This window comes from Ochotona princeps, chromosome 16 (genome assembly GCF_030435755.1).
Source record: "Ochotona princeps isolate mOchPri1 chromosome 16, mOchPri1.hap1, whole genome shotgun sequence".
Taxonomy (NCBI): Eukaryota; Metazoa; Chordata; class Mammalia; order Lagomorpha; family Ochotonidae; genus Ochotona; species Ochotona princeps.
The window spans coordinates 9,776,404-9,799,383 of NC_080847.1; the positions used below are offsets into that span (position 1 = coordinate 9,776,404).

Here is a 22,980-nt window from a genome sequence, read left to right on the forward strand (position 1 = left end):
CGTGAAAGACATCGAAGAGGTCTCTTGAAGGCCGACATTTTAGTTTCCGAAAGCAAAATACCGACAGTTGACGTCATTCCTGGGAATGACTTTTGGCAAATGCGTTTGGTAAAGGCCGCAGGCCATGATACGGTCTGTTCATTTTAGACAGGGAATCAAAGATTCTGGACTGACCGCCCAGATAGAACTTGCATCCAAACACAAGGGCATACAATTGTATTGCTGGTCATAACTCAGATACAGTAGACATTTCAGGAAATATGGGTTGGTTGGTTGGTTTTGGTGTGTGTGTGTGTGTGTGTGTGTCAAAGAGCATTTTGTACAAATAGAAGGTCAAGCTCAAAAACACAGTACAAATAGAAGGTCAAGCCAATAAAACACAGTAACGTAATAATGAATTATTCGCTTTTCACAGAAAAACAATGAAGGAGGGGTTAAGAAACACCAAGAAAGGCAATGTAGCAAAGAAGGACAAGTGTTTATTTCGATCTAAAAATTAGTTCCTAAATTATATTTCACCTAAACCACCCAAAAGCTGAGTCAAAGTTACAGATTGATTGGAAAGGCAGCGTTACAGAGCAGGATAGAGAGCCTCTATCCGCTGGTTCATTCCCCCAATGGCCCCACGGGCTGCGGCTGTGCAGATGGAGCTGCTCGGGTTTCCCACGCAGGGTTGCACGGCACCGCCCTCTTGAGGTGCCCTCTGTTGCTTTGCCAACACCATTCTGCCCTCATGGAGTGCCCAGTCTAGCCCTGCAGAGACGCCATGACAGCGCCGGAAATCAGCTCTTGCCCTACGCCAGCCCTGTTCTTGTATGCGCATGTCCGGAAGCTGTGCCATCCCCGCAGCTGATTGGCTCAGCGGGCTCGGCGTGGCTGTTGGCAGTTTAACCGCCATGCGGAGGGCAATGGCCCGGGCTGCAGGCCCCATCCGAAGTCGAGGTCGAGCCCCGAGGCTCTTCCCGCTCACCCTGCCAGTGTCCACTGTGAGTATCCGGGAGAGTACAAAGTACAAGCGAGACCTTTTTTTTTTCCTTCCCTTGTTGCCTTTGGGCTCCTTCTTCATCCCACACCTGAGGACGGAGGGCAAGGGATAATGATAGCAAGTATTTTTTTTTTTAAAGATTTATTTTTATTGGAAAGTCAGATATGCAGAGAGAAGGAGAGACAGAGAGGAAAGATCCTCTGTCTGATGGTTCACTGCCCAAGTCGCCACAACGGCTGGAGCTGAGCCGATGTGAAGCCAGGAGCCTCTTCTGGGTCTCCTAAGCAGGTGCAGGATCCCAAGGCATTGGGCCACCCTCGACCGCTTTCCCAGGCCACAAGCAGGGAGCTAGATGTTTGAAAATAGTTTTTGCAGTATCTGTATATTTGAAATGCAGAGTGACAGAGAAGGAGAGCTTCCATTCACTGGTTCGCTCCTCAGGTGCTTGCAGTAGTCTGGGCTGGGTCAGGCTGAAGCCAGGAGCCAGCGGTCTCAACCCGATTGTGGGTGGTACCGATCTCTGACCCACCCCTGAACCATCCCTGAGTGTGGAGTAGTGGGGAGCTGGATTGGAGGGGAGCATACACTCTGATGTGGGATGTCAGAAGCAGGCTGCCCCCCCAACGGCTGTCCCTGAAACACAGCTGTTAAAGGAAAGCATGCACGCGACCAGTGATGTGCAAGGTACCGCATATACTTTGAGGAGGAAGTACTCCGCCACCCCAGGCTTCTAGAGCCCCTTCCTGGAAGCAGCCACCGTCTCCAGTTCTGTGTAGGTCATGTGTTTTCTATAATACTTGTAGATACTCTCTATATAAAATACATAAATGTACGTGAGGTTTTTTTAAAAAATTTTTTTTGATGTTTTATTTTTTTGCACAAGTGGGAGCCTGTTCTATATTGTCTCGTACCTCTGATGACTTACAAACTTTGTTGGGAAATTCCTTAGCCTCCTTGTGCTCTGTGAAACACTGGATTCCTCTGGCATGGTATTCCCTCACTGACGGCTGAGAGGACACGTAGGTCATGGCTTGCTCTTCCCTTTTCTGCAGACCCTCCCCTTAAGGTCCTTATCTCCTTCCTCCAAGGGTGCAGGGGAGAAGCTTAGCAAGGACGGCTTACCCCTTTCCTGTACACTGCTGGCCCAGCTCCACACAAGCCCACCACTGCAGGGAAGTCAGTTTGCTGTAGCGGAAGAGTGGCTGAATGAGAGAACTCTGGATTCGCTGTCTCAGGTGGCAGGAAAATGTCTGACCTCCTTCTAGGGATGCAGGAAGGAGAGGAGCTTGTTTGACTGTAGTTTGGGGACAGTAAATGTGCCAAACCTGTTTACCTAGTCTCACTGTCCGAGATACTTTTAAAGATTAACCCACATTGGCCCGGCAGCGTGGCCTACCGGCTAAAGTCCTCGCCTTGAACGCACCAGGATCCCATATGGACGCCGGTTCTAATCCCGGCAGCTCCACTTCCCAGCCAGCTCCCTGCTTGTGGCCTGGGAAAGCAGTCGAGGACGGCCCAAAGCTTTGGGACCCTGCACCCGCGTGGGAAACCTGGAAGAGGTTCCAGGTTCCTGGTTCCCGGCTTCAGATCGGCGCGCACCGGCCCGTTGCGGCTCACTTGGGGAGTGAATCATCAGACGGAAGATCTGCCTGTCTCTCCTCCTCTCTGTATATCTGACTGTAATAAAATGAATAAATCTTTAAAAAAAAAAAGATTAACCCACATGCATAACTTTTACCTAGGAGACCTGGCATCGGTCACCCCTTGATTTACTGTATAAGCTATGGACGCAGCCCTTTTTCAGCCGCCTCAAACCTGGCTCGTGTCAGTTCCCCTGGAACCGTGACCTGTTCAGCTTCACAAAATTGCTTGCTCTCTGTTTTGCTGGGCAGTTGCCTGGCAGAACAGCCCTGAGGTGGGTGCTGGGAGGGAGGCCGGCGTTGCAAGCCGAGCTTAACCCCACGTCTGTGGGCCGGACTGCCAACCTGTAGACATTTTTAATGACCATTTTGGTAACTGTGATGGCTTGCTGTTTGGGTATGCTGGATCTACGTAGACGTCTTCTATGCCACCGTACTGGGCCGCCATGTGAGTTTGTGCGCTGGTGACCTAAGTTTGTGCATCTTAGGTTACTTTTCAGGAAGCTTGCATTGTCTAGGGGCGGGGAGTCGGGGATCTGACGGCGATCGGAAGCTGCAGCGCTGGCGGGCGCGCGTTCTGACGTCACTGCAGTGCGCCGGGGCCGGCTTTAGGGGATGAGTTCCCCCTCGACGGGACCGGGGCCTGAGCAGGTTGTGCTACGACGCCCCGGAGCTCACGGACGCGTCGCCCCTGCAAGCCAATCCACTAGATCGAGGGTCCCACCTGCGCCCGGGACCATGGCCACCGACTCGTGGGCCCTGGCGGTGGATGAGCAGGAAGCGGCGGCTGAATCGGTGGGTTGGCTTCAGTCGTAAAAGTGTCCAGGGACCAGTTCTGAATGGACACTTGATCCCTAGGAAAGAACATTCCCCAGATGGTTCGCGGTTGGGGTGGACTCTCGGGAAGGGGGGTGATGGAACCTGGACCCCCTTCCCACAGGTAAGCGCAGGTGAGCCGAGCCATCCCATCCCGAGCGCCCAGCTGCCCTGCTGCCGCCCGGGTTCAGGGCTGTCCTAGGTTGCACTCCACACTGCGGTGGGAAGGTCGGCCAGGAAAGCCTCGCCTCATCTCTGCTTAGTAATTTTTCTTCCCTGACATATAGTGAGGAAATTATTTTAGCGTTACCATTTCGAGTTAATTTCTTGCACATCAACACTGCAAAAAGTGTTACAGTTTCTGTTGGTAGATATATGAATTTCTCACAACACAGCCCTTCTCTTATTTTCTCTTGAGATTGAGGGACTAGTGTTTACTCTTCACTCCCGAAATAACATGACCATTTTGTTGCCTCTTGAATTTTTAGTTTTAAATATTGACTTTTGAGGTTTTCTATATTTCCCACACCACACATGCACTTTTTAATTGCTTTTTGTGTTTGCTTCATATGTTTTGCATTTACTATGGATTCATCTCTAACCTTTTTGCCAGTTGTCTGAGCTTATCTGAATGTTTAGACAATCCACTGTCCTATCAAGTCCACCTCTCACAGAGGGTTGATCTGTTTCTGACTGGGGCTGGCACTTGTGTGTCTAGAACACAAGGGGTTTTGGGAAGTCAAGGGGAACAAGGGAGGTTTGCCCACAGCCTGTTCTGGCATTCTTTTCTTTCTGTTGCGTTGGATTCTCCACTTTATGTATCTCCTGTCTTCATCTGTCTTGATTTATTCCTTTATGTTAGTGTAGTCTCTGGTCAGCTTTCTGGAGGTAATTTTTTTTCCTTTGTAAATACTGCATTTTTAAAGACCTGCTCTTTATCATTTGGATAATAATTTGGATGTAATTTTTTTAAGATTTATTTATTTTTATTGCAAAGACAGATATACAGAGAGGAGAAAAGACAGAGAGGAAGATCTTCCATCCAGTGATTCACTCCCCAAGTGACCGCAACAGCCAGTGCTGCACCGATCTGAAGCCAGGAGCCAGTAACTTCTTCCAGGTCTCCCACAACGGGTGCAGGGTCCCAAGGCTTTGGGCCGTCCTCGACTGCTTTCCCAGGTCATAAGCAAGGACCTGCATGGGAAGTGGAGCAGACAGGACATGAATTGGTATCCATATGGGATCCTGAGATATTGTGCTTAGCATATTCAGTCCTTCTTTTCCAGAACTCTTTTTATTTATTTATTTTTAGTTTTATTTATTTCTATTGGGAAGGCAGATACATAGAGAGCAGGAGAAACAGGGAGATCTTGAGTCCAATGGTTCACTCCCCAAGTGGCCGCAATGGCTGGAGCTGAGCCAATCCGAAGCCAGGAGCCTCTTCGGGTCTCCCACGCAGGTGCAGGGTCCCAAGGCTTTGGGCCATCCTCGACTGCTTTCCCAGACCACAAGTAGGGAACTGGATGGGAAGTGGAGCTGCCGGGATTAGAACCGGTGTCCAAGGCAAGGACTTTAGCCACTAGGCTATTACGCTGGGCCCTCCAGAGCTCTTTCTTTTTCCTTTTTTTTTTTTTTTTTAAGATTTATTTATTTTTATTGGAAAGGCGGATATACATAGAGGAGGAAAGACAGAGAGGAAGATCTTCCATCCAATGATTCACTCCCTAAGTGAGCGCAGTGGCTGGTGCTATTGCCGATCTGAATCCAGGAGCCAGGAACCTCCTCCAGGTCTCCCACACAGGTGCAGGATCCCAAAGCTTTGGGCCATCCTTGACTGCTTTCCCAGGTCACAAGCAGGGAGCTGGATGGAAAGTGTAGTTGCCGGGATTAGAACCGGTGCCCATCTGGGATCCCGGCGTGTTCAGGGTGAGGACTTTAGCCGGTAGGCCACGCCGTCAGACCCAGAGCTCTTTTATTTAAATGCTGAGTCTCTTGTGCTGGCCCTTTAATTTTTATTTATTTATTTAGAATTAGTGAGAGATAGAGGGATGGTATCTGCCCTCTGCTGGTTCACTACCTAAATGACCGAAACAGCTGGGGTTGGACAGTGCTGACGCCAAGAGCTTCATCTGGGTTCTCACGTGGGTGACAAGGACCAAGCCTTGAGGCCCTCCTCTGCCATTTTCTCAGAACAGCAGCAGGGAGCTGGGTTGCAAATGGAGCTGCTGGGGAGCAACGCCTTGACTTATGTGGTGAGCCACATTGCAGTCAACAGCATAGTTTGCTGGGCCACAACATTGCACCAGTTTTATTTTTAAATATTTACTTATTTTATTTTTTATTGGAAAGTCAGATATACAGAGAGGAAAATCTTCCAACTGTTGACTCACTCCTCATGTGGTGGCAATGGCGAGAACTGTGCCGACCCAAAGCCAGGAGTCAGGAGCCTCTTTTGGGTCTCCCACAAGGGTACAGGTACTGGCTTTGGGCCGTCCTCGACTGCTTTCCCAGGCTACAAGCAGGGAGCTGGATGGGAAACAGGGCCACTGGGATTAGAATTGGCGCCCATATGGGATCCCAGTGCATGCAAGGCGAGGACTTTAGCTGCTAGGCTACAGCACTGGGCCTGGACCAGTTTTTTTTCAAGTTGGGTTTTTCAAAGTATAATTTACATAAAGTAAAATTAATTCTTGTTAGTGCTATGATTTTGTGAATTTTAATGAGGTATATTTTGTAATCTTCACCAGATTCAACATGTGGAAAATCTCCACTGCCCACACATTTTTTTTTTTTAATTGGAAAGGCAGATATATAGAGTGAAGGAGAACAGAGAAATATCTTCCATCTGCTGGCACATTCTCCAAACGGCCACAATGACCAGACCTGAGCTGATTGAAAGCCAAGAGCCAGGAACTTCTAGGTCTCCCGAGTAGGCACAGGGTCTCAAGCATTTGGGCCGTCCTCAACTGCCAAGACCACAGCTTGATGGGAAGTGGAGCATCTGGGACACGGATCACTGCCCACATGGGATCCTGACACATACAAGGCAAGCACCATAGCCACTAGGCTGTTGCACTGGGCCCCATTGCCCGTACAATTAACTGATTTTTTTTTTGTCACTGTAGTTTTACCTTTTCGAGAATGTCACACAATGCAACTATACAGTGTGTAACCTTTTGAAAAGTCTTTAGCATAATGCATTTGAAATTCAGCTATGTTAGTGCAGAGTATTGTTTCACTGGATGTAGCAGAGCTTGCTTACTCTTCTGTTGATGGTATCTGAGTATTTGCCGCTTTGGAGTAGTTACAGCAAAGTGACTCTGTGTTACAGTACAGACTTGTATGTATGACTGCTGTGTCATTACCTAAGGAAGGAGTTTGCTGGGTTGTATGTGTAACTTAACTTCTCTGCCAGACTGTTTCCCCAAGTGATTGCGCTAGTTTGCGTCCCCGTCCATGAGGAGAGCTCCTGTGCTCTGCACCTCCTCCTGCATGCTACGGTCTGCTGCTCCATTCTAAGAAGTGCTTCATCTGGGTTTTCATGTAGGTGTAGGAGCCCTAACACTTGGGCCATTTTCCACTGCTTTCCTAGGCACATGCATCAGAAGTGAAGCAGCCAAAACTCAAACCAGTGCCCTCAAGGGGTGCTGGCACTGTAGATGGAGACTTTACCTTCTGCAGCATAGCACTGGGCCCAGGATACCCATATGTAAAAGCAGTTGACTAAAAAGCTCAGTGGGAGCTGTAAGCATGTGAGTAGGGCTTGTTGATTTTGACCTTAAATGCCTTCATGTCTCTTGTGTCCTTTGGTTTTCTCGTGCCTAGTATAGCAGGCACTAATTGAGTGCATGAGCTGTTTTTTTCTCTTAGTTGTCTATGATGGAAGGAAACTTTTGAGTATGTACTGTCGGTATATACATAGCTATGTTGAAATTGCACACTGTACCATTTTAGAAAACATACAGTAGAGGCTGAGATTCAGAAGGGGATAGAGCTTTTAAATAATCTCCCATGCTTCTTTGTGCCAGCTTCCTATTTTCATTAGGCATTATTTTTTTAACTTTTAGAAGAGAACTCCTATCCACTCTTTCATTCTCAGATGCCTGCAGTGTCCAGAAGCCAAGAGCTGAGAAGCCAGTCTAGGTCACTGCCGTGAGCAGCATGGATGCAGTTACTGAGCCACCATCAGCAGCTTCTCAGAGTCAGCAGTGATAGGAAGCTGGAATGGGGAGCCAGAGCTGTGGAACCTGAGCATGTTAACCACTGTCTTAACTGCTAGGCCAAGCAGCCATTCCCATCAGCTAGTATCCTGAGGTGTAATAAATTGGAACAATCCACACCTACTGAGAGCCAAGTGTGTTGATTATGCTGGAACCTCCTCAAGTTCTGGTACACTGTAATCAAAGCAACATCTGCTGGTCTCATCACATAGTTGGTAGCAATTTTTCCTACCCGGTTTTTTTTATCCCTGTTGATATTGATTTGAAAAATACATAAGCAAAGAATGATTCTTTTGTCATTGGATGTCCTTTGGTTGTTGAAAATCAAAAATGTTTTTAATAATATATATTCCTAAATTATGTACACCTCAGCACCATCATTTATTTAGAATGTAATGATCAAAGGCCCGGTGCAGTGGCCTAGTGGCTAAAGTCCTCGCCTTGAACGCCCCGGGATCCCAGATGGGCGCCAGTTCTAATCCCGGCAGCTCCACTTCCCATCCAGCTCCCTGCTTGTGGCCTGGGAAAGCAGTTGAGGACGGCCCAAAGCCTTGGGATCCTACACTCGCATGGGAGACTTGGAAGAGGCTCCGGCTCCTGGCTTCGGGTCAGCGCAGCACCGGCTGTTGTGGTCACTTGGGGAGTGAATTATCGGATGGAAGATCTTCCTCTCTGTCTCTCTTCCTCTCTGACTTTGCAATAAAAAAAAAATCTTTAAAAAAAAAGAAAATAATTCTCACTATGGAATGAGTGCTATTAATCTTATTCCTATAAGCATTGCCAGAAATTCCTACCCACCCCACCATGCCCTCCTCTTGTTTTGACCCATCCTAAGGTGCAAGACTTATAATAGATCTTTGGGATGAGTGAGATGGCTCAACTGTCTAGTCCTCCACTTTCAGGTGTCAGCATCCCACATCGGCACCAGTTTGAATTCCAGCTGTTTCACATCCCATTTAGCTTCCTGCTTGAGGTCTAGGAAGGCAGTGGAGGATGGCCCCAAGCATTCGGGTCCTACACCTGCATGGGAGACCTGGATAGAGGAGTAAACTAGCTCTTTTGACAGATGTGGTGGAATGCCTTAACAAAGATTAAAATGTTATCTATTGGGCCCGGCGGCATGGCCTAGCAGCTAAAAGTCCTCGCCTTGAAAGCCCCGGGATCCCATATAGGCACCGGTTCTAATCCCGGCAGCTCCACTTCCCAGCCAGCTCCCTGCTTGTGGCCTGGGAAAGCAGTTGAGGACGGCCCAATGCATTGGGACCCTGCACCCGCGTGGGAGACCTGGAAGAGGTCTCCCAGGTTCCCGGCTTCAGATCGGCGCGCGTCGGCCTGTTGCGGCTCACTTGGGGAGTGAATCATCAGACAGAAGATCTTCCTCTCTGTCTCTCCTCCTCTGTGTATATCTGGCTGTAATAAATAATGAATAAATCTTTAGAAAAAATGTTATCTATTTACTGACTACTATGCACTGTGATGTACTTCATATTTATTGCTGTTTAGTGTAAATCTTTCAGAACTGATGGATTTTTTTTCCTGATACAGCCAGACAGAGCTCCCATCTGGTGGTTCAGTCCCTAAAATTGTTTCCGGCAAGTGTCATTGGATATTTAGAACATTAGTAGCAGGCTGTTCACAATCAAATTAAAAACTAGCCTGCTATAGATTTTATTGAATTTTGAGTCCTGTCTGCAATAGCCTTGGCAGGGCCAGACTCAATGATTTTGCAGGCCTTAGATAACCTGTGGGCTGGTATATTCCCCACCCTTGCCCTAAACACTTGCAATGCCATGACTGGGCACAGCCAAACATGGGACCTGGATACCCAATTCCATTTGAATTAGGAAGCTTTTGGAGCCATTCACCACTAATTCCCAAGGTGTGTATTGTCTGGAAGCTGGAGTCGGGAGCTAGCACTGGGAATCAGACCTGGCATTTGGATGTATGATGGGGCACCTCTACTGACATCCGCTAGGCTAAATGTCCGTGGATTTTACAATGAGTTCCTCCTTATGTCAGACTACTAGTGTGTTCTTGATGTGATTCTGCCTTCTCCAACACCAAGCACAAAAACACTAGTTAGGTCTTTATTTTTACTTATTTATTTATTGGAAAATCAGATTTACAAAGGGGACAGAAAGATCTTCCATTCCCTGATTCACTCCCCAAGTGGCTGCAACAACCAGAGCTGAGCTGATATGGAGCCAGGGAGCCAGGAGCTTCTTCTGAGTCTCCCACGTGGGTGCAGAATCCCAAAGCTTTGGCCAACCTCTACTGCTTTCCCAGACCACAAGTAGAGAGCTGCTTGGGAAGTGGAGCAGCCAGTAAATGAACTGTTGCCCATATGGGATCCCAAGATGAAGACTTGAGCCACTAGACTGTGGAACCGGCCCTATGATTTGAGCACCTGCCTTATGCTAGATCCAGAAGTCAATTAAACATAGAAATCTCTAGGGCCCGGCATAGTGGCCTAGTGGCTAAACCTCGCCTTGAACTCACCGGGATCCCATATGGGTGCTGGTTCTAATCCTGTCAGATCCACTTCCCATCCAGCTCCCTGCTTGTGGCCTGGGAAGGCAGTCAAAGACGGAACGACGCCTTAGGGATCCTGCACCCATGTGGGAGACCTGGAGGAAGTTCCTGGTTCCTGGCTTCGGATCGGCGCAGCACCGGCTGTTACGGTCACTTGGGGAGTAAATCATCGGACGGAAGATCTTCCTCTCTTCTCTCCTCCTCCTCCTCTCTGTATATCTGTCTTTCCAGAAGAAAAAAAAAAAGAAGACTAGAAATCTCTGCTGTCATTCTGAGAGTTTAATTTGTTTAGGTTTATTTAGTTTCATCTACTTGAGGACAGAGCATGAATGAGAGAGCCTGCGAGTGTACTCAGATGTGCTTCTATCCCCAGATCCTACAATAGTTAAGCCTGGGCAAGGAGTGCAGAATGCCATCTGTGTGTCTGCCTTGCAGGTGGCAGGACCCAAGAACCTGAGCCATCATCTCCCTCCTAAGGTGCATTAGCAGGAAGCTGGGTCTGAACCGCAACTGGCACTGATATGGGGATGCAGCTATCTATTTAATATTGTGTCACAATGCCTGCTCCCAAGTGGGGAGATAAGTCCTGCCAGGAGATGCCCGATTTCCATTGTTTGCTTAAAGAATCGTTACTCTGAAATGTGTCTCTGATCTTTCTCTTCCTTTCTATTCCCACTTCAGCCTGGTGGGTATTGTGATTACTGTGCCATGATGCTCCGGGCTGTTCCCACTTAGAGTTTCAGACACGAGGCATAAGGTGATTTGGATGTTGGCTGTGTGTCAGCATGCTGTGTGCTGTGGCTCCAGCAGGTCTTGCCCCAAACTGCTTCCTTCCCTGGGGTGCTGCTCTTGGTAGACCTCCCGCCTTGGCTCTGTCTCAAGTGTGACTGTATTTCTTTGGTTCTCTTCCATGTTGTTTGAACTGTAAGTGAATGGCAAATCTAATGGTTTTCCCCTGACAGTCCTTGTAATGAAGTATTAAACTCACAAATTATTATTCTCTTTCGGGACTATAATTAGGAAGTGTGGATTTAAGGTGTTTGTAGTTTTTTTTCCTACTGCTCTAATTTTGTTTGTTTTCATTCAAAGTTTGGTAAACAAAAGGAATGCAGTTTAAGGGTACAGCTAATGAACAGGTCTGGTCTTGAGAGGGGCTCTTCTCCCTTCCTCTTGGTTAGGGAGGCTCTGGATTCAAAACTCTTGTGAGTGATTTTCCTGACCCTTTCCCCCCATATTCTCCATTTAGTTGAGCAACTTGCATCTTAAGGACGAGAAAATCAAACCAGATGCCAATGGTGAGTAACTAAAAGCTAGTTTGAAAACAAATGTGATTTCCTTGAGTGCGTCTGTTTTGGCATAACAAGTACCTAGAGAACAATTGTGTTTGCAGAGGACAGGCAGATATTGGCAGTTGTTCAGTTTGGGGATTAACAAACTGGATTGTGTAACAACACAGTGATTGTTATAAGAATGAAGCTACCTAATTGGTTTGTAAGTTATTAAATTTATTCCAAACTGTCAGACTATACTGCCAAATATTGTTACTTTTTAAAATGTTCCTAAATTTGGAATGAGTATGAGCACTGAGAATTTGCCTGTTCTGATTATAGTAAAATAATAGCTAAAATTAACACTACATTTTGTTGATGTATTTAATATTATAGCAGAGAAATGTATAACTTACTTCACTCTGATTTCATATAATAATATTCTTCAGTATGACATGTTTATGCTTTTACTATTTAGCAGTTTATATACATGGGCTTTTAATGGCATTGTGTTCACATAATGACAGACTTATGATTTGCATATGTACTACCCTGTTGAGCATCAAAGTGTTTTGTGATCATTGACTGTTACAATAAACTTTTCTGTAACACTTTGGAGACAATGATACTATAACTAAATGCTGGATGTTGAGGTAGAGTAAGAAGATGTGGAATAGGAAATAATTGAAACTCTCACACCTTTGCTGACTTAGAAACTATCAAAAAATTTTTTTAAACAGTGGCTGGACTTGCTTACTAATTTTTATTCCCCACAGCTTTGTGTCATGGAATTTTTTAAAATATTTGTTTATCTTTATTAGAAATAGATTTACACAGAAAGACAAATAAAGAGCTTGCATCATCTGGCTCACTTCCCAAATGGCCGCAGTTGCTGGAGCTAAGCTGATCTGAAGCCAGGAACCAGGACCTTCTTTTGGGTGTAGGGTCCCAAAGTCTTAAGCCATCCTCCACTGCTTTCCCAGGCTACAAGCAGGGAGTGGAATGGAAGTGGAGCAACGGGGCACAAACCGATGCTCTTATGGGATATCAGCGCTTGCAGGCAAGGGATTAGCCAATTGAGCCATCATGCTGGTCCCTGTGTCATAGAATTTGAATTACCACAACTGTTGGGTATGAGATATTTTGACTGATGGCCATTTTGTGTCTCAAAAAGGTGCTGTTGTCAGAACTACTGCAAATACAGAGAACCCAGATGAAGAAGAGAAAGGTAACAAACTTAGAGCTTTATAGATGAGGTTCTAAGAACAGATTATTAGAAGACTTTGTTTCAATATGCAGGGTTTTTTTTAGGATTTATTTATTTTTTTATTACAAAGTCAGATATACAGAGAGGAGAGACAGAGAGGAAGATCTTCCATCCGATGAGTCACTCCCCAAGTGAGCCGCAACAGCCGGTGCTGCGCTGATCCGATGCCGGGAACCAGGAACCTGGAACCTCTTCCGAGTTTCCCACGCGGGTACAGGGTTCCAAAGCTTTGGGCCGTCCTCGACTACTTTCCCAGGCCACAAGCAGGGAGCTGGATGGGAAGTGGAGCTGCCGGGATTAGAACCGGCACCCATATGGGATCCTGGGGCGTTCAAGGCGAGGACTTTAGCCACTAGGCCACGCCGTGGGGCCCTTAATATGCAGTTTGACTGGAGCAGTAGTTACAGTGCTAATATTGTTCAGCATTTATTAAGTGAAGAAGCTCTAACCATTTACCTATGAGAGAAATTTTTATATTGAACATCTGATGAACTTAAAAAACAGCCAGAAATATTCCCTTAAAGATTCTCATATTGGGTATTTTAAAAGGAATTTTAGGTTACATCCTCAATAATAAATATTAAGCTCAATGATATCTTGTGAATGACAGGCTGTGATCAACTTTGTATGTGAAGATACAGGCTCTCTTGCATGCAAACTGGGAGTATGTATTTGGGTCTAAAGGAACATACCCTCAGGAAAGGAGGATTGTCAGGTTATTTACAGGGGATGTTATGAGGATCATAGCCTTTTTTTTTTTTTAATGAAATAATCTGTTAATTATAGATCAGAGTATCAGGTACCATGTACTAGTACAATTGCATATTATTAACATACCAGTGGCAGTGAGTGCACTCATGGGTTATGGACTTGTGAAACTTTGTCTGTTGTTTTCCTGGACAGAGGACAGAGCTGCCCAGTCCTTGCTCAACAAGCTGATCAGAAGCAACCTTGTGGATAACACAAACCAAGTGGAAGTCCTGCAGCGGGACCCCAACTCCCCCCTGTACTCAGTGAAGTCCTTTGAGGAGCTCCGGCTGTGAGTATTTGTTTATTTTCCAACTTTCCTTTTGTATTTAGAGAGGTGTTCTAAACTTGTTACACATACTTTTTCATGTAAAATATTTTTAGATAAATAAGTTTAATAAAAGAAATTAGCTATGCCCAGTGTGATAGCTCAGTGGCTAAATCCTTGCCTATCCAGCACTGAGATCCCATATGGACACCGATTTCTGTCCCAGCTACTCTACTTGCCACCAGCTCCCTGCTTATGGCCTGGGAAAAGGAGTAGAGGATGTTCTGAAACCTTGAGACCCAGCACCTGTGTGGGAGATTCAGAAGAAGCTCCTGGCTCCTGGCTTCAGATCAGCTCAGCTCCAGCCATTGTGGCCACATGGGGAGTGAACCAGCAGACAGAAGATCTTTCTCTCTGTCCTTCTCTCTGTAAATCTGTCTTTCCAATAAAAAGAGGAAGGAAGGAAGGGAGGGAGGGAGGAATAAATTAGCTGCTTTGGACTATTAATGATCCTCCAAAGCCTTTGTCAGCATTCATACAGTGTATTGAGTTCAGCACAATGCAGTGATCATCAGTCTCAAACTACGTGTAATATTAATAAGAGAAAAAGATACTTTGCTTGTTCCTCAACTGAAGACTGCGACTTTCATGTTTGTTGCTCTAGGAAGCCACAGCTACTGCAGGGAGTCTATGCCATGGGCTTCAACCGTCCATCCAAGATCCAGGAGAATGCTTTGCCTTTGATGCTTGCTGAACCGTGAGTAACCTGATACAGCTAGCTTCCATTTTTCATGTTTTGTGTTAAAACTTGCATTAATTTTTAATACTATGTTAATAGTGTATGCTCTATAGAAAATTTAGAAAACAGTGAGAGAAGGGGATCAGTGTCTGGTAGAGTGTGTTAAACCACTGCTTGGGATGTAGCATTCCAGACGTGTATGTCTGAGATTGAGTCCTGCCTCCACGTCTACACAGCTTCCTGCTAATGCATCTGGGGCAGCAGGTGATGGCCCAAGGACTTGGGCTCTTGGGTCAGCTGGAGAGTTCCTGGCTCCCGGCTTTGGCCTGGCACTTTTTCAGCTACTTTGCCATTTGAAGAGTGAATCAGCAGATAGATATCTCTCTGTGTCTTTCTCTGTCACTCTGCCTTTCAAATTAATCTTTTGTTTTCCAAGATTTTATACGTGTATATTTTAAAAGATTTACTTATTTATTTCAAAGGCAGAATTATAGAGAGATGGAAACTTAGAGACAAAGAACTTCATCCACGGGTTTATCCCCAAGATGACCACAGTGGCCAGGTGGAATTCAGGAACTTCATCTAGGTCTCTGACTTAGGTGGCAGGGCTGAATCACTTGCACCATCTTCACTGCTTTCTTAGGCCATTAGCAGAGAAATGGATTATAAGTCGAGCAGCTGGGACATGAACCATGCTGACATCACAGGCAGCAGCTTAATCTGTCATAACACTGGGCCCAGTAAAAAGGCCCCTTTAAAAAGGCAGGCAGCACAGGGCTTGGTGCTATGGCGTAGTAAGTTAAGGTTTTGTTTACAGTGCCGACATCCCATATGGCTGCAGGTTCACTTTTGGTTAACTGAAGGTTACTTGAAATTTTAGCTCTTAAGCAGTTTGTTCTTTTGTATAGCCCACAGAATTTAATTGCCCAGTCTCAATCCGGAACTGGTAAAACAGCTGCCTTTGTATTGGCCATGCTCAGCCAAGTAGAACCTGCAAACAAATATCCACAGGTAAGGATCTGCTAATTTTGATTCTTTTTAAGATCTGTTTTTTATTTGGAAGGCAGATTTTACAGAGCAAGAAGGAGAGACAGAGAGATCAACCATCTGCTAGTTCACTCTTCCAAATGGCCACAATGGCCAGAGCTGGGCTGGTCTAAAACGAGCAGTCCAGAGCTTTTCCGAAGTCTCCCGCGTGGGTACAGGTGCTCAAGGGCTTGGTCCATTCTCTGCTGCTTTCCCAGGCACATTTGATCCCAGAAACTGGATCAGAAGTAGAGCAGCTGGAATTCCAACCGACACCAATGTGAATGTCAGCAGTACAGAAAGAGCCTTAACACACTATGCCATGGTGTAGGCCCCTGGTTCTCTACTTCATTATACCTAGGAGGGAAATTCCATTTGATGAACTAAAAGCAAAGTGTTACTTTTTTATCATTGTTTTATTTACTTGAAAGACAGAAGGAGAAAACATATCTCTCTGCTTCTTAAATGACCAACATACCTGGTAGTTGGCCTCCCACGCTGCTCATTAGGAAGCTGGAATCAGAAACAAATGTTTTCTGACCAGCATCACTGCTACCCCCAAACGCCCACCTTGTATATCAGCTTAGTACATAGAGTGCTTCAAGTTGAACACAATGTGCTTGACCATATTACCAAAAATGTTGCATCCCTTTCTATGATGTGTCCGTTCTGAGATATTGCTGACAGGCTCAGCTTCGTTATATGTGGGGAAATTTTTCTTTATTTGCAATTGGCATATATTAGAAGGTTTCCAGAAATTTCTGAATAGATGAAAACAATCTCCAGTTGGAATTTTTTTTTTTTAAGATTTATTTAGGGCTCAGAGCGGTAGACTAGTGGCTAAAGTCCTTGCCTTGAACGTGCCGGGATCCCATATGGGCGCCAGTTCTAATCCCGGCAGCTCCACTTCCCATCCAGCTCCCTGCTTGTGGCCTGGGAAAGCAGTTGAGGACGGCCCAAAGCATTGGGACCCTGCACCTGTGTGGGAGACCCAGAGAAAGAGCTCCTGGCTCCTGGCTTCGGATCAGCACAGCACCGGCCATTGTGGTCACTTGGGGAGTGAATCATCAGACAGAAAATCTTCCTCTCTGTCTTTCATCTCTGTATATCTGACTTGTCAATAAACAAGTAAATAAATCTTTTTTAGGTATTTATTCATTTTTTTATTGACGAGTCAGATTTACAGAAAGAATGAGAGACACACAGAAAGATCTTTCATCTGTTGGTTCACTCTCCAAGTGGCTGCAACTTCCAGAGCTGAGCCAGTCTGAAGCCAGGAGCCATTAACTTCTTCCAGGACTCCCATGTGGGTGCAGGATTCCCAAGGCTTTGGGCCATCTCCGGCTACTTTCCCAGGCCACAAGCAGGGAGATGGATGGAAAGTGAACAGCCAGGACATGAACTAGTGCCTGTATGGGATCCTGGCACTTACCGGGGGAGGATTAGCTAGCTGAACCATCATGCCAGGCCTCCAGTTGGAATTTCAAATCATTCCTTTGGGTGGTGTCATTCTTTTGTGGTGAATGGCCATTTTCAAGTGTCTCAACTAAATAAAGTACTGGCCCCTACATAGTTGTTGGAGCCCCCATTCTGGAGTGTCTTCAGGTAGTCCACTTGAGATCCAGCATCTCTTACGGGGGTCCATTTGAGTCGTGGCTATTCCACTTCTGATCCAGCTCTCTCTGATGTGCCTAGTGAGGCTCCAGATGATGGCCTAAATGATTGGTGCCTTGCCACCCACTTGGGAGACCTGGATGAAACTCCTGACTCCTGGCTTCAGCTGAGCGCCGAGCAGGCTGTCGTCCAGCTGGGAAGTGAACCAGCAAATAAGATCTCTCTCTACCCTTCTATGGGTCTGTTTGACCATGCCTGTAAAATAAATATTCTTCAGCTGTAAGAGTGACCGTGTCCTAATGGTAATGCTGCAAAGGGCTGTTATTCTCATGCCACACACTTTCCCTCCCAGTGTCTCTGCCTGTCCCCCACATATGAACTTGCACTTCAAACGGGAAAAGTGATTGAGCAGATGGGCAGATTTTACCCTGAGCTGAAGCTAGCCTATGCTGTTCGTGGCAATAAATGTGAGTATGAAGATGTAATCATGTATCATTAACCTAATTACTTGTTTAGATGTTTAAAATCTGAAAAGAGACTTAATGGTTTTGATAAGTAATAACAGCGTTACACTTATGCTCTCCTCCTAAGTTCAGAAAATTAACATTATGCCATATGTGCTTTTTTTGAACATTTATGCATATGTTTTGATTGAACAGTTTCACTAAAAATTGCAAACATTGTGATTTTTTTTTTTTACAGATTTAATTATTTTTGTGGAAAGTCAGATATACAGATAGGAGGAGAGACAGAGAGGAAGATCTTCCATCCGCTGAGCCGATCCGAAGCCACGAGCCAGATGTTTTAGCCGAGTTTCTCACACTGATGCAGACTTCCAAGTCCTTGGGCCATCCTTTACTAGTTTCCCTGGTCATTAGCAGGGAGCTGGGTCGGAAGTGCAGCAGGCTAGATTTGAACCAGCATATCCATATAGGGTGCTGGCACCACAGACTCAAATTAGCATGCTACAATTTCTTGCCACCCATCTGCAATTCAAATATATAAACACGCATTTTTGTGTTGGAAAACAGTTTTTTGTTTGTTTTTGAAAAAAGGACTACAACAACCAAACAACAGTGCATAAGCACTGATTCAATTTTGGAACAAAAAGAAAAGAGCCCCTTTGGGGACAACAGAGGGAGAATAAACATACTGGTTATTATTCATGAGAATATGCCTTTTTTTTTTTTAATGGATATGCCAAACAATTCATTGGGAGATGCATGCCAACGGATTTAGAAATTACACTGCAGTAGCCTAGTGGCTAAACTCCTCGCCTTGCCTGTGCTGGGATCTCATGTGGTGCCAGTTCTAATCCCAGTGGCCCCACTTCCCATCCAGCTCCTGCTTGTGGGTTGGGAAAGCAGTCAAGGATAGCCCGAGTAACAGAACGTTTGCATTAAAATGTGTAATAACTTCAGATTTTGTCATAGAAGAAAAACACTTTCTCATAGGAATTTGTGTGGAAACATCTTGTGTCCACAGTGGAAAGAGGGCAGAAGATCAGTGAGCAGATTGTGATTGGCACCCCAGGGACCGTCCTGGACTGGTGCTCCAAACTCAAGTTCATTGACCCCAAGAAGATTAAGGTGTTTGTTCTGGACGAGGCTGACGTGATGATAGCCACGCAGGGCCACCAGGATCAGAGCATCCGCATCCAGAGGTAGGAGCTGGAGGCAAGGGCAAGGGAACAGCTAGCTGAGCAGCTGCCTCTCGTCCCCTAACCTGAGACACTCCTTCTTGTTCTCTTGACTCTGGGCTTGGGCATCTGCTTGATCAGTGCTGACCAAAGTCCCACCCTGGGCTACGAAAGGAGACCTGGGACTCAGCCCGTGCCCAGGCCCTCCCTGGGAAGCTGCACACCTGCTGTAGCCTCCTGGGAGTACGGCCACCAAGCTGCATGCGGTGTTGCTATTGGCCCTGCCGGGAGACTCGGGGTCACGCCAGATGTCTGGGCCTTGGTTGCAGGATGCTGCCCAGGAACTGCCAGATGCTCCTTTTCTCTGCCACCTTTGAAGACTCGGTGTGGAAGTTTGCCCAGAAGGTGGTCCCGGACCCAAATGTGATCAAACTGAAGCGCGAGGAGGAGACACTGGACACCATCAAGCAGTACTACGTTCTGTGCAGCAACAGAGATGAGAAGTTCCAGGCCTTGTGCAACCTGTACGGGGCCATCACCATCGCTCAGGCCATGATCTTCTGCCACGTGAGTATCAGCAGCTGGTGCCTGCTGGGCTGCCCTGCCCAGTGCCTGGCTGTTCCACCTCAGTGCTGGGGAGGACCCAGCTGCCCAGGCGGGAAGTGGAAGGGCAGGCCGGAGTGCTGGATCACCTCCACCTGCCCCAGAGCGTGGTCCCCTGGGGTTGTACTGACTTCCCAGGGGAGGCTGGTGTGGGGGGTAGAATGCTCTCATCCCACTTTTCAGAGATCACTTGGGGAAATCTCAACTCATCCCCTGAGTAATTTTTTGTTCTGTATCTGTATTTTAAGATTTATTGATTTTTTTTAAAGATTTATTTATTTTATTACAAAGTCAGATATACAGAGAGGAGGAGAGACAGACAGGAAGATCTTCTGTCCGATGATTCACTCCCCAGGTAAGCCGCAACGGACCGGTGTGCACCGATCCGATGCAGGGAACAGTAACCTCTTCCAGTTCTCCCACGCAGGTGCAGGGTCCCAAAGCTTTGGGCCCTCCTCGACTGCTTTCCCAGGCCACAAGCAGGGAGCTGGATAGGAAGTGGAGTGCTGGGATTAGAACTGGCGCCCACAAGGGATCCCGGTGCGTTCAAGGCGAGGACTTTAACTGCTAGGCCACGTCGCCGGGCCCAAGATTTATTGATTTTCATTGGAAAGGAAGATTTGTAGAGACAAGGAGAGACAGAGAGAGAAAGATCTTCCATCTGCTGGCTCGCTGCCCCCATGGTTGCAGTGTCCAGAACTGAGCCAATCTGAAGCCAAGAGCTAGGAAATTCTTCTGGGTTTCCCACGTGGTTGCATGGTCCCAAGGCTTTGGGCCATCCTCTACTGTTTCCCCAGGCCACAAACGGTGGATAGGAAGTGGAGCAGCTGTGATACAAGCCGGCCCTCATACGGGATGCTAGCAATAGCAGGCAGAGGATTAGCCAGTGGAGCCATCACACGCTGGCCCCTGCACTGAGCAATTTTTAAGCATTAAGGAATGTAGACTAGTTTGGGCTCAGTCCACACTCCTGCTAGATGAAAAGCCTAGAGCAATTAATTTGTTTACCCAAAATCAATCATGTGTCTGGATTTCTGTACCTGACAGTTGAAGCCTATTGTGCTGAATGGACTAACTCAGCAACGCTTTTGTGTATTTTATATGCCACAGGTCTTTTTGCAAGTATCAACTGACCTATCTGTCTGTCTAGCAATATGTTTTACACGTGTTTTTAAAAGCAATTGTTTGCACTGCAGACCCGCAAAACAGCCAGCTGGCTGGCAGCAGAGCTCTCAAAAGAAGGCCACCAGGTGGCCCTGCTGAGTGGCGAAATGGTGGTGGAGCAGAGGGCAGCTGTGATTGAGCGCTTCCGAGAAGGCAAAGAGAAGGTTCTGGTGACCACCAATGTGTGTGCCCGTGGTGAGCAGAGATGGGTGTCCTGTCTGTCCAGACCCCATTAGCCTGAGAAATCTGTGTATGGAGGGAGCTCAGGTGCTCCGGCCGTTGGGCGTGGTTGGCGTGACATGGCTTTCTCAGAGAGGCTGGATTTTGGGGTGAGAAGCTGCACAGGAGTCCTACCCTGGTGGGAGGAACCGTGCAGAAGCCTGCGCTTCCAGCTGCAGCTCGACAGACCTGGGCTTTTGCAGCTTCTGACTGAGCTGGCAGTTGTATTCCTACCTGCCAAGGCTCCCTTCTTTCTTCCGGCCTCTGCGGCGTGCCTTCTCTGCACATCCCAGAGGCAGCTGTCTGAGGCTCCTTCCCTCACCTGGGGGGTGTGTGCCTGGGTCTGACTGTGGGCAACCCTGACTGTGTCTGCCGTGACGCCTGTGTCTCTCCAACCGGGCTTTGTGCAGGTATCGACGTTGAGCAGGTGTCTGTCGTCATCAACTTTGATCTTCCCGTGGACAAGGATGGGAACCCGGACAACGAGACCTACCTGCACCGGATTGGGCGCACGGGCCGCTTTGGCAAGAGGGGCCTGGCCGTGAACATGGTTGATAGCAAGCACAGCATGAACATCCTGAACCGAATCCAGGAGCATTTCAGTGAGTCCCTGCAGGGTCCTCTGCCTGCAGGCCTTTCCTGGGGGGTTGGCGTGGGGCTGGGCAGGGAGGTTTCCCTGTGGCCCCAGAGGCCTCTGCCTAGGGTCTCCTCTGCTTTCCTACCCCTGGGAGTTCTCAGCAGCGTATCTGGAAAGTTTAGGGAGCCAAGACCAGGCTGGGTGCCCTGGGGTCGGACTCTGCCCTAGTGAGCAGGGCATGTTCCCCTGTCTTCCCTTCCTGTGGTCCTGTCCCTCGTAATCCGACCACCACTACTACTTCTGCTAAGCCCATCCTCTTCTCTCTGACTCTTGTTTCTCCCCCAGATAAGAAGATAGAAAGATTGGACACAGATGATTTGGACGAGATAGAGAAAATAGCCAACTGAGAAGCTCCACCTGTCCCTGGTGCCCGCCCTTGGCACAGCCCCTGCCTAGGAGACAAGAGCTGTCACACCTGGCCTTGATAGTCACCAAGAAGACAGCGCGTGATGAGAGAAACTACCTACCTCACTTTAAATTACGTTTGGACTTGACAAATTTTGTGCAAATGCTGGGGGATGGTAGAAAATATTGTTGACAAAAGTCTGGTGATTAGGCATGAATACACAGAAATTTACCTTTTGCAAATTCTGGTGGGTTTTTTTTTTTTTTTTTTTTTTTTTTTTGGCCAGCATTTCCTCCTCATAATGCTAATGTAGATGCTGTGGCTAGTTACTTTCTAGCATCTGACATACAAACTCCGGTCTTTTTCTGTCTTGGAGCTACAGGCCAGTCTCCAGTGCATATGAAAATGATAGAATAATGGTGAAGATGGAACCTGGAAGGAACGACCCACAGTTGATAGGTGTGTAAGCCACCCCTCTTGTTTGGAGGATTCAAGAGGCTTCATGGTAGGCCTGTGAGTTCCTGCTTTGTTTTTGGTGCAAAGCAGATCATCATGGTAGGCCTGAGCTACTCTGTCCTACATCTCTCATAAAAAAAAGCAAAATGCCAATATCTGGAACCTTTTTATGCGCTTGAGTCCAGTTCTCTAACATGTTTGTTAGCAAGAACCATAATGTGTGCTAGGTCAGGTTCTAGGCAGGAGAGAGGAGCTTCATCAGCATAATCCACATGGATTGCAGGGGCCCATACACCTAGGCCACCTAATGCTGTTTTTGCTGGGCAATTAGCAGAGAGCCTGGTCAAAAGTAGAGCAACTGGTACCCAAACTTGTGCCCACATGAAATACCAGTATCACAGGTCGCAGCTTTCCCCACTACAGCACAATGCCAGCCTGAATATTTGGTGTTTAATTGTTGAGGGATTCTGCAAAGCTGTGTTCACAGTGAGTGAACAGTTCATAGTGTTTGAAATACTCAGTGCAACTATGAACCTGGATGAACTATACTGATTCATGTGTCCAACAACTATATTCATCAATGCCTTTGCTCATCCTTACACTTGTTATCTATATGCAGAACACTTAGATTACACAATGGTGATGGACACTGCGCATGCTTGGCTAAGGCTGTCGAAGCCCACACAGTGACTGAGCATAGATGATTTTGGAGTCAGTTGCGAGAACAACATGGAACCTTAGCCACAAGGAGTGCAGGGGCACTTTATGTAGGACCTGGAAGAGGAGTTTGGTGT

General features: G+C 46.9%; 1 protein-coding gene across 3 annotated transcripts; it reads left to right on the forward strand.

Moving 5' to 3' along the window:
* The first annotated feature begins 892 nt into the window (after nucleotides 1-892).
* LOC101518864 (ATP-dependent RNA helicase DDX19B) lies at nucleotides 893-21,974 on the forward strand. Of its 3 annotated transcripts, none has more exons than XM_058674997.1 (12): nucleotides 893-986; nucleotides 11,440-11,488; nucleotides 12,636-12,689; nucleotides 13,632-13,767; nucleotides 14,408-14,500; nucleotides 15,391-15,493; nucleotides 17,475-17,589; nucleotides 18,608-18,785; nucleotides 19,091-19,328; nucleotides 20,561-20,723; nucleotides 21,158-21,349; nucleotides 21,670-21,974. In XM_058674997.1, the coding sequence occupies exons 1-12, from the start codon at nucleotides 897-899 to the stop codon at nucleotides 21,729-21,731; spliced, it is 1,473 nt and encodes a 490-aa protein (XP_058530980.1). In that variant the 5' UTR covers nucleotides 893-896; the 3' UTR covers nucleotides 21,732-21,974. The 3 variants fall into 3 exon arrangements, with proteins under 3 accessions (XP_058530980.1, XP_004584076.2, XP_058530981.1); XM_004584019.2 differs by lacking the exon at nucleotides 893-986 and adding an exon at nucleotides 3,228-3,420; XM_058674998.1 differs by lacking the exons at nucleotides 893-986; nucleotides 11,440-11,488; nucleotides 12,636-12,689; nucleotides 13,632-13,767; nucleotides 15,391-15,493 and having other exon boundaries at nucleotides 14,416-14,500.
* The last annotated feature ends 1,006 nt before the right edge of the window (nucleotides 21,975-22,980 follow it).